We start from the raw sequence: 12,302 nt of genomic DNA, 5'->3' as shown, positions 1-12,302 counted from the left end.
TCTCTCTCTCTCACTCAAAGCCTTCATTCGTGGCAGCTAGCACTGAGATTGAAGGAATCCGTTCGTGTGGACTGAGTAGAGACGTTGTCATTGTTCAACGTTCGTGATCACCACAAGAGGTAACGATTCTATCACTGATCATGCCCATTCGTAAGGATTACTAAATGGAGAAATTTTTAAATTCCACTGCGCCTTGGATGGCAATTCTCCTTCAATTATGTACATTAATGGTCAAAGACCACACAAACAAGCAAAGTATACACAAACAAAATATATCACACAATATGGTCTAAGTGGACAAAGTGAGAATTGCATTAACATAAATAATTAGAATGATATGAACAATGGCAAATGTATAAGGCAATAATTAAATGACATTAAAGTAAATGACTTGAAATTAAAAGTTAGTTGTTAATGAGTTAGAAGTTAGTATTGTTTTGCTTTTGCTTTTCATTCTTAGACATTCTTTGGAGAACACTCAACCCACTTATCACAAGCATGGATCCTTGAGCCAAGACATCTTCCAAAGGAAGGAAAAAAGGCCAAGTTTCCACACAATACCATGAAAGAGGGGAGACTTACAATCTCACTAACTAGAATGCTATGCCTTTTATGTCACAAATTTAGCGCTATGTTAAGCAATCGTAATTGGACTTATGTAGAAGTCACAACTATTTGAGGTCAGGCAATAGAATTTTGTTGTTAATGCATGTTAGAGACATAGTATTATGGACTATGCTCATGAAACATACCACACACAAAAAGAATATGCAAAAAGTGTGGCCTAATCTCATTCATACTCATGTTAATTTTTCAATCAACTAGCTTTAGGAATTTGAGATATCATAGGCTAAATGAGATGAATGTATAAAGAAAGGGAATGAGATGAAGTGGGAGGGGAATGGATCAAAACACAAATTGGCCAAAGGAGGACTTTTACCAAATTAATATCATCCATTTATTTTGGGTGATGGAATGTACATTCCATCAATTCCCTAAATCCGATGATATTAACTTGACAAAGTCAAATCAACCTTGACCAAGGCCCAACAACAAGAGTCAAACACAAACAAGTCATCACAATTGGTCAACAAAATTATTTGGCCTTTATTCAAATTAAAAATACTAAAATAATACATTTAAAATGAATATGGTTTGTCGAATTCCTAAAACCTCATCAAAACACCAAATAAATGGCCATGAGATTTATCATAGGTCAAACAAGGTCAAAGGACCTTGGAGGAAAAATTTCAGAATTTTTAAAGACTTAAAAGTATTTTTAAACAATTAAAAACAAATGAAAAATCAATTAAATCATGAAAAATATTAATAATGATCCAAAAAATAATTTTAATTCAAAATATGAAAGAGGAAATTATTTGAAGATTTTGGGTGAAACTCTCATATTTTTTGGATTAATATTAAAATTAATATGAATTAATGAAAATAAAGTAATTAAAATGAAATTCAATTAATCAGAAAAAACGTGGACTACTTGATCTCCCTCATTAATTGAGGTGGCAGATTAAGTGGCCACCAGCGCGCGTTCCATGGTGGACTTGAGGCAACGCGGCACAATCATGGTAATTAAAAACAACGTACGAGATAAAAAAAATTAAAAAGGGATCAATGGCTCTGAATCGTGCCAACACACCATCGACGTCCAAAGGCCGGTCATCTTCTCCGGTGACCCTGGTCGGACTGGTTCACTCATCACCATCAAAAAAATGAAAAAGGAGGACATGATCTGAAAGAAAAAATGGCGTATAGCACGAATCTGACCTCAATTTTAAGTAACTCCTCACATATAGAAAGATATGAGGAGTTGAATTTTGAGGTATGTCAACTGAGTTGCTTCGATTTGACCTCTAAGCAACTCAATCTTCTTGCCTACATTGGTAGGATTTCAGACAACCAAAGAATCAAGAGAATTGAGCAAGATTGAGAGAGAATTGAAGAGATGAAATTTTCTGGAAAATACCTTCAATGCAGGTCTGGATTCAACTGTTCTTGCCTTGGCTCGTGCTTGATCTCACTCAGAATGCTTGCAGAAGTAGAATAAAATGCACAAAAGGTCTTGGATCCCTGGAGTTTTGAATCTCAAAACAGTGAGATTCAAACTCAATTTCAAGATGAAATTCTCAGGATTATCCTCTCAAATAGAAGGGTTAGGGGTCTAGGATCAAAGCTGGCGCGAATGTGTGTTCAATTATGAGCATATGGAGCTCTATTTATAGCTGGATCATGTGATATTTGCACCTTCCAAATGACTTTCCAAAATTGGCAATGGATGATGCATGGGTGCATGGGCGTGTACATACCCATGAGATCATTACTTTAGGTCCACAATTGAGTGTGAGAGAGTCTGAAATCAACTTGGATTGCAAGGTAAGTTTACATGGAAACTTGAAGTTTGATCTTTGCCAAATGATGATGCAATGTTCAAGCCATGCGCAGCCTATTCAATTCTAATCCAAAATAGATGAACTTGGACTTTTTGGAAAGGTTAGATCAAGAGGAACAACTTTCATGTTCAACATTTTTCCATTTGAAGCTTATATCAAGATGAATTTTGAAGTGGAAGTTTGGAAATTTTATCATGTTGAAATTTTTTCTAAGTGTCAAGCCATATATCTCAATATTCCACCTTGCTTAACTTTTTATGTGAGCTTCAAATGATAAAAGTTTATTCATAAAAATTGTAAATCTTTCAAAAACCTTCAAAATGGTCAACAATGTCATGTCATTTGGATTTGAAATGATAGAGTTATGCATTTTTGAAGTTTGGAAAAATCACTTGTTCAATGGTATAGGTCAAAAGTGACCTATAATGTAGCCTCATATCACATGCTCATAAAAGTTGAATTTGCTATCACTCCAAACATTAAAGTTGAAGTAGACACCTTGAATTTGATTGTTAAACTTGGAAATATTTCATGTCATAAAATTGAGCAAGTTATGGCCTTGGGAAGTTGACTTTCAAATTAGGGTTTAGACAAAATGACCTATAATGTTTCAACATAAAAAATGATTTTCCAAGCAAAACTAGCTCTAGGTCTCAACATGGAAGTTGTTTGAAATTTTATTTAGAGTAAGTTTTGTCTTAGAAGAATTCTCATATGGTGAAAATTGTAGGAGATAGGATCTAGGGAGATCCAGTTTTGATCAGATGAATTCATCTGGCCAACCACCATCAACCAACTTGCTAATCTTCAATTCTCTTGACTTTCTAGGCTCATGGTAGATCATATATGCATAATATGATGAATTTTGAAGTATCCCTTAAGAAATTTTATCAATTGGTGAGATAGCTTGTTGGAGAAGTTACTCAAGATACCCAATCAAACTAGGATTTCCAAGGCAAATCACCCTTAAACTCTTGAAGAAAACTTGGTCAAAATAACATGTAGAGATCATTAGGACTCATATATGATGCTTGTGACCATTATTGTATCAATACATGGTTGTGTTCTTTGTTCATGAGGGTCTCAAACCCTAGATGTGAACTTGATAGATCAATGGGATCATGCCCTACCTACAAAAGAGTTAGGCAAATACAAAGACATATTTTTGGTATTTTGGTTAGTGAAAATGATAAAATACAAGTATGATACAATCATATAGTTCTTGGTGATATTTCCCTAAACAAACCCAATAAAAGAGGGGTAAGGAGGATGCCAAGGTATGATCCCAATGTTAATGCTTATGATGAAATTGCATGAGGGATCTTAGGGTCAAAATTGGGGTCTTACAGTCAACCATCTCATGGTGGGTGAAATAGTATTTGGTCGCAAGTGTTCTTAAAGTAGCTAGGCCTATCCCAAATCCAATCCTCTGTTAGGATCATAGTAAAGGGAACTTAGAAACTCAAGGGTAAGCCTACGGTACGGGCTAAACCTCTTCCTCATAGCAAAGTTGTCCCAACGTATCTGGTCAAGAAGGTACGTCACACTATCTCGGATTCCTAAGGTGATCATGGTGAGTCCATCAGGATAAATAGATAATTCCATATTTGTCTGAGCTAAAAAAGTCTTCTTTGAGCTTTGTTCCTAAAGACAACCTCTATGTCATCAACAGGATGCATTCTCCTAAGTTAGTATTGAGATATCCTAAGCTACGTTAGCCTGAAAGTAGACGAAGATTATGTTACTAGTTAATTGAACCGTAAGTAGTGCTAAACGAGATAATAATAGTAATAATAATAAGAAGAATAAGAATAAAAGTAAAAATAAATAAAAAATATACTAGTAACAGCTATAATAAGTGAAAATAAAAACTTAAAATCGTGGGTTGCCTCCCACGTAGCGCTTCGTTTAATGTCGGGAGCTCGACATAAATCAGAATGAGGCTATTCTTTTGAAAGAGTGGGCAACTCTTCTAATTTGTAACTCATGGAGAAATCCTTGTTTTCTACGCTTTGGTAATGCTTAAGTCGTTGCCCGTTTACGACGAATGTCTCATTGGATTTACCTTTTATTTCTACAACTCCACTTTAGAAGACTCTTATGACCTCAAAAGGGCCAGCTCATCTAGAACGAAGCTTGCCTGTAAATGATTTAAGTCGAGAATTAAAAAGAAGGACTATGCCACGCTCGTGGAATTCTCTCCTTGTTATTCGTCTATCGTGCCACAGTTTGGTTCTTTTCTTGTAAATCTGGGCATTTTCGTAGGCATCTAATCGAAGTTCTTCTAGTTCATGGATATCTAAGATTCTTTTCTCTCCTGTGGATGTGTAATTCATGTTTAGGGTCTTAACGATCCAATAAGATTTATGCTCGAGTTCTACAAGCAGGTGACATGATTTACCATGAACTAGTTTAAATGGAGTGGTTCCTATGGAAGTTTTATAAGCTGTCATATAGGCCCACAGAGCTTCATGAAGTTTCTTAGACCAATCTTTCCTAGACGTTGCAACGTTTTTCTCTAATATTCGCTTAATTTCTCTATTAGACACCTCAACTTTCCCACTTGTTTGAGGGTGGTAAGGCGTTGCTACTCGGTGTCGGACTCCATATTTGCGCAACAGTCTTTCAAAGATGTTTGAAATGAAAGGGGGGCCACCGTTGCTAATGACAATCCTTGGTACATTGAATCTAGGAAAAATCACATTCTTGAAAAGTTTGATGACTACTCGCGCATCATTAGTAGGAGAGGCTACTGCCTCGATCCATTTCGATACGTAATCAACTGCAACGAGTATGTATTTGTTCCCAAAAGAAGATGGAAAAGGTCCCATGAAATCTATACCCCAAACATCAAAGAATTCTACTTCTAAGATACCTTTCAGTGGCATCTCGTCGCGCCTAGAGATATTGCCAGTGTCTTGGCACCGCGGTGTGGATATCTTTCTAAATATTAGGCCAAAAGAGACCAGATTGTAAGATATTCGCACAAGTCTTTGAGGTGCTAGCATGTCCTTCATAGGATGCAGAGTGGCAATGAGATATGATGTCATTTACTTCCGATTCAGGGATACATCAACGGAGAATACCATCGGCGCCCCTTTTGAAAATTAAGGGTTCATCCCAATAGTAATGTTTAAGATCATGGAAGAATTTCTTCTTTTGCTGGTAAGTTATGTCTGGTGGAAGTACTCCAGCTGCTAAGTAGTTGACAAAGTCAGCATACCATGACATCGTAGTTTTGGTGCAAATTGATTCCACAACTTCATTAGTTTTTGTGTCATTATACATCAAAGAACATCTGACCGTTTCACTTTCACTTTCTAACTGGGCTACAAGTCGATCATAGGGGAAATTTGTTGGCGTAAGCCCTAGAGACCAATACTTTTGGTACTTTTATCAAATTATTTATTAATAATAAAAGTATTTTTTCTTTATTATGTTTATTTAATAAAGTCCCTAGAATAGCTAGTCGGTTTAATGTATCAAGTCTGACTTAATCATGAGATCCCATTAAACATAAGGACACTATTCTTAAAGTATCTATAGTCGAGATTTATTATGAAGTGGGATAACATTAAAGCATTAAGACTACTATGCATATATATTGATGATCGCATCTCATGGATCATGGATAAGGAGTTATCAAGTCTTAAACATAGGTATGCATATTAGGAGTAATATTTATACTGGATTGACCTGCTATGAGAATACTATATAGAATGTTATACGAAGTGTCATAAGTTATTCTCATGGTGATAGTGGTGTATACCACCCTTCGACCTGAACTATGGACCCTAGATGTAGAGTCGAGTGCTTTATTACTGATCAAACATTGCCCGTAACTGGATGATCATAAAGACAGTTGATGGGTACTCCACGAAGCATGCTGAGGGACATGAGTGACCTAGATGGAATTTACCCATCCTGCATAATAGGATAAATGTCTAAGGGCCCAAATTGAACTGGACAAGGATGACACGGTCTATGCCTTGTGTTCAATATAGACATAAGGGTAAAAGGGTAACCGTACACACAAGTATTATCACAAAAGGATTTGTCAGATCACATGACATTTTCGTGTCTTGGGTAGCAGTGATGTGTTGCTAGATACCGCTTACTGTTTATTATGTTAAATATGTGATTTAATATAATTGTCAATACCGCGAAAACCTACAGGGTCACACACAAAAGGACGGATTGATGAGAGATAGAGTAAATAAGGAACACCGTAAGGTACAGTGCACTTGAGTGAATTGTAGAACATCGTAAGGTACGATGCACTTAAGTAGAATACGAAATATGGTAAGTTACCACGCACTTAAGTGATTTTGGTATATCATAAGATATCGGCCACATACACTTAAGTGAGCTTTTTATCTTACAGCCCACATAAGTGGTTCTATAAATAGAACCCTTGTGCAGAAGTATTTGTTTAGATGAAATTTTGTTTCTCTCTCTCTCTCTCTCTCACACTCAAAGCCTTCATTCCTAGCAGCTAACACTGAGACTGAAGGAATTCATTCATATGGACTGAGTAGAGGCGTTGTCACCATTCAACGTTCGCGATCTCTCCTTAGATCTGCATCAAAGGTTTCAATCGCCACAAGAGGTAATGATTCTATCACTGATCATGCCCATTCGTAAGGATCACTAAAGGAGAAAATTTTAAATTCCGTTGCGTTTTGGATCACTATTCTCCTTCAGTGGTATCAGAGCCACTTACGAAACCATGCATCTGACAATTGTTTATTTTCTGTATTTTCTGTATTACTACGATTAAAAGACAGAATGAATTAAATAATAAACGAGTAATTAAATTTGGCATCATGTGTGTACGATTTGGATGATTGATGTTGACTATGCTTCGGAATCCGACGTTAGTATGGTAAAGCAACAATACATCGATCGTCCATAGGTTACCCAATTAAGATTGATCAAGTTATATATATGATATAAGTAATTCTGATGCAAAATACAGTATATATATGATATATTGTTTCTGTTTCGTTCATTCAAACACTTAATTGTTGTTTTCCTTTCAGCGATCAATGGTCATTTGCTTCAGAATCCGATGAAAGTATGGTGAAGCAATGACATGTTGATCAATCATACTGAATTAACAATCGAGGTGTGTTTGACGGTATGAAATTGGTGCATTAGGGTTCATGATGGTACAAGGGTTGTGTTGTGAAAGAGTTATGTGATTAGGGTTATGACTGCGCAACAGTTGTGCTTTAAAGTATCAAGTGTTGATGCGAAAATCGACGTCGATTTTAAATGAATTGTTCATTAATTTGGTTTATTTAATTAACAGAATTTAAATTATTAATAATAATGTGTTTATTATTATTATTATCTTGTGGTGATCGGTTATGGCCCTAGTTTTCCTTTATTTTGTTTTGGGATTTTAAAATACGACTTGCGTGTCATGCCTCTTTTTTAATCTCTTAATGTAACTTCTTTTCTTATCTTTCCCCGTCGTATGTAAAATGAGTTTCTTTTATGTAATGTAATGTTATGAAGAAAGAGAAGAATACAATATCAAAGGAGGACAACCTTGAAGATCTTGCTTGGAGAAGCTTAAATCGTTATTAGGTTAGCTTAGGTTCTCTCATTGGCTTGGGAGAATAATTGCGCTATGGGCCATAACTGATTCATTTTATATGTATGTTGATGCATGTGAATGTATGTTGATGCATGTGAGAGGCGATTTATATGATAAATAAGCTTGTGAAATCAGAATAATTGCAAATTCCCTCAAATTAAATATTAAATTTATGTTTTCCAAGTGTTAGCACTTATCAAGACTAGTATCGAATAATGTAGGTTTCGCCTACGCGAGGTGCATGTTCTATATTAGTAAGGTGTGATGAGATAATTGTAATATCCAATTTCTAAAACAATGGGTCAAACTTAACTAAGCAAATTATAATAAGATTATATACGTTTAGAAGTAAGAGTTGGAAATGATCAATGTATGGATTGGAATAAGGAGTTATTCACCCAACTAAAATATTCGAGAGTTGTATTAGATATAATTGGAAGGAGTTTCTACCTAAATAACCTAGTTTTTTATAATCCTCCTACGCGGACTTAAAACAAAGTGAAATGTGAATCTCGACCCACTAGAAAATCTTTCAACGGGATTTTCCGAATCAAATGGTGAGGGTCATTTGTTTTGAGTAAAATAATGGGAGCATATTTAATTAAAGGCCTAATTAAATATGTTATTTTAGTGATACTTATATTTTCATTATTTTTCATGTATATTACCATGACAACAAACACCTCTAACAATATTTTACGATCAATCCTTGATAAGGAAAAAATTGTCTGAGACAAATTTTCTGGATTGACACCGAAATCTGAGGATTGTCCTCAAACATGATAGAAAGCTGTATGTTTTGGAGAAACTTGTTCCTGAAGCATGTCGATGATGCCAATGAAACCGGTTGCCTCATGCTAGCTACCATGAACTCAGAGTTGCAAAACCAACATGAGAACATGGCAACGTTCGATATAATAAAATACCTGAAGATGCTCTATGAAGAACAAACAAGGCATGAAAGGTTTGAAGTTTCAAAATCCCTTTCTCAAGACAAGTTAGCTGAGGGAGCCCATCGGAAAGGAACTTGCGACTGATTTGATCTTGCAATCGTCGCCATATAAAGTTAATTAATTTTTGTGAAGATTATATGAATTACAAATAAAGAGAATTATAGAAATAAAAATCAATCTAGTCTATTAATTTTAATAGATCAAAATTTAATTTGATGGTTAGAATTAAATATTCTCATTTCTCTCGTAAGAATCGTACCATATATATATAAAATAAATGGGTGAGATTATATCTCATTTTTATTATTAATCAATTTTCTCTCTTATTTTTTAATTTATTTAAAATCTAATTATTCAGGTTGATTCTCATATAATATATATATATATATATATATATATTATATATATATATATATATATATATATATATATATATATATATATATATATATATATATATATATATATATAAAGGTTTTGATTTATAAGTATTAAACTTTAAACCCACGTCTTCACCCCATTTATTTTAAATAAAAGTTACACTATGATGTAATTTGAGTAAATACATATGTAAACAAATACATAGTCAAAACATAACAATTAATCTCATGATAGATTTCTTTAAAGTTTTCTATTTATAAATTTCAACTTTTTTCCTACAATAGTACATTATATAAATACAAAGAAATGTTGTTGATAAAGATTGAACTTTGAACTAATAATTTATACTCATCTAAATATAATTTCACAACATGTAGTGTTTATCTATATAAAGATGGTAATTTGAACTTTGGATTTTATTCCTTACCAAAAAATTATTTTTGAATTAATGTATTCGACTTGTTAAACAATAAAAAATTATTTATGTATTTTATTTTAAAATTATTGATTCGTTAGTATTTTCAATTTAACTATATTAAGATAAGAATACAAATAACTTTTTTGTTTAGAGTTGAACCAATTTAAATATTGTTGTCAAATATTAAACCTAAGATCAATAGCTTGCTCAACCAATTTATCTCAAATAAAAGTGAAGCTATAGTGTAATTTGATCAAGTACCTGTGTAAAAAAATTTACATTGTCAATACATAAAAATTAATTCCAATAAATATTATCATATTTAAATATTTTTTCATACCATGATATATATTTTTTAAATTATTTACTTATCGGTATCAATAATTCTTTTACATTAGTATATTATGAAAAATAAAAATAAAATGTTGCGGACAAATATTGAACTCTAGATTGATATTTTATATTCATTTAACTTTAACTAATTGAACTAACCCTCACCCCGTCATATATTATTCTAATCAAAATAGAAACGAAAAGTGAATTTAAAATGAAATATAATATTGTAAAAAAATTGTAAAGAAATTGTAAAATCTATAAGTAAACATAAAGATGATAATTTGGATTTTCTTCTTTACCAAAATATATTTTAAACGAATATTATATATATATATATATATATATAATATATATATATATATATATATATATATATAATATATATATATATATATATATATATATAGAGAGAGAGAGAGAGAGAGAGACTTATAAGTATCAATTACATTAAGATATTAATATTAGTCTGTCTTATAAATAATTTAAACAATTTTTTCATTATAAAGTAAAATTGGTTAAATAGTCATAAAGTGTGTTAAAATTATAAAATGTAATTTGAACTTTCTTCCTAAACAGAATTTGTTATTAAAAAGGAATAATTTAATCGAATATTAATAGTACTCATTCATAATATTCAATATTCACATAAAAGAATGTATCATAATCATATTATAAATGCACCATATGAATGTTTAAAACAATGCGATATTTGTTGGATTTTTGCCTTGTTCCTTTGAATCTTTACCTTATTAAGCATCTAATATTTAATTTGTGTATTCGACATTTCTCATGTAGTTAATCCACCTATTATTTTACCGATGCATTGATCATATTTTGCCATGTTTTGATCATTTGTATACGATATTTCCATTATTGTCAATATACATAAATCGGCTTTGAGCACATTACATAGGGTTTTGCTTGCACCTCTCAATTTCATTTTTTCCTTGCATGTCATTGCGTTTTGTGACTTTGATTCGCATCCTCGCATCTTGATTTTGATCTGTGCACGCTTCAATTTTACTTCTTTCGAGTTAATTATTGAACGTGTTATAAATATAACTTGTGTGTTGTTATTTTCTTCACATGTGTTACTCTTGGATCTTCTTACAATGATATCATTTCCTTGTGCACTTACACTCATCTATTTATGTATGTTTATTGAGATTGATTTAATTTTTTCATTATCTCGTATCCTCATTCGACAAAATGTACCTCATTCCCATGATGTATAATAATGTTTACCGTTTTATTTCTTTGTTTGCTTGTTTAGCGAGTTCTAACACAAGAATAAAATCAACCCCTTTTCAAACTAGATCCAACGTCGGGTATTGTTCCAATAACAAATAAATTCATTTCAAACTCAATTCATGTCTATCCATTCCAATCTTTCAAACAATTTCATTCAAACCTTTTGTAATCGATCATCAAATGTTCGATCGTCAAGCTATTTTCACAATAAAAAAAAGATACTTAACAACTATTCAACACTTTTTCAATAAGGGAGAAGAAAGGACCAGGTGTAGTCAACGAGCTCCTGAGAGTTAGATCTGAGATGTAGTTCTCGTCAATCCAAACTCTCATCATCCTCAAATCAAGATGAAAAGGGAACGTGTTATAGTCCACGAGTTCCCGAGAGTTAGGAACCAATATGTAGTTCTCGCCACTCCGAACTCCCTCATCATCCAAATATACTTCAAACCAATCAAACTCTTTTCTCGCTGTCGTGTGATTGATCCTTAAACCCTTTTCTCAAACCAAAGATATTTTATTTCAAGATTATGCAAAATAATGTTTCGTCCACTTGAATGTGTGAGTAAGCTTGCAACGTATCCCACAAACATTGATTTGTAAATCCATTCAGCTGTGATGCAAACATCCCATTCTCCACTTGTTTTAGGTAGTCCAACAATGTTTTCGTTGATTGGCACAAAGTAGCTTTCGCTAAAATACGTAGGAGCAGGATTTGTAAATCTTGTCAGGCCCATTAATGAAAAAAGTTAGGTTTAGTTCCTTTCTTCGCACATTAATAAAAAAATCCAAAAATATTTTCTCTTTTCTTTTGTTCCTATTCTTCTTTCCCCTCTTAATAACTTGATAAGCCTCACATTTCTAAGTTAACACTGACGCACTCAACTAACCTAATGGTTCCCGTTGAGTACAACGGACATGAGGGGTGATAATACCTCTCACTTACGTAATCG

General features: G+C 33.0%; 1 protein-coding gene across 1 annotated transcript; it reads right to left on the bottom strand.

Moving 5' to 3' along the window:
* Window positions 1-4,525: 4,525 nt before the first annotated feature.
* Window positions 4,526-5,455, bottom strand: LOC127095950 (uncharacterized). Its single transcript, XM_051034587.1, has 2 exons — window positions 5,281-5,455; window positions 4,526-5,187 (listed from the first exon to the last, which is right to left on the bottom strand). The coding sequence occupies exons 1-2, from the start codon at window positions 5,453-5,455 to the stop codon at window positions 4,526-4,528; spliced, it is 837 nt and encodes a 278-aa protein (XP_050890544.1).
* Window positions 5,456-12,302: the final 6,847 nt, after the last annotated feature.

Source organism: Lathyrus oleraceus, chromosome 6 (assembly GCF_024323335.1).
Source record: "Lathyrus oleraceus cultivar Zhongwan6 chromosome 6, CAAS_Psat_ZW6_1.0, whole genome shotgun sequence".
In the NCBI taxonomy this organism is placed as follows: Eukaryota; Viridiplantae; Streptophyta; class Magnoliopsida; order Fabales; family Fabaceae; genus Lathyrus; species Lathyrus oleraceus.
This window is presented reverse-complemented; position numbering and strand designations above follow the sequence as displayed.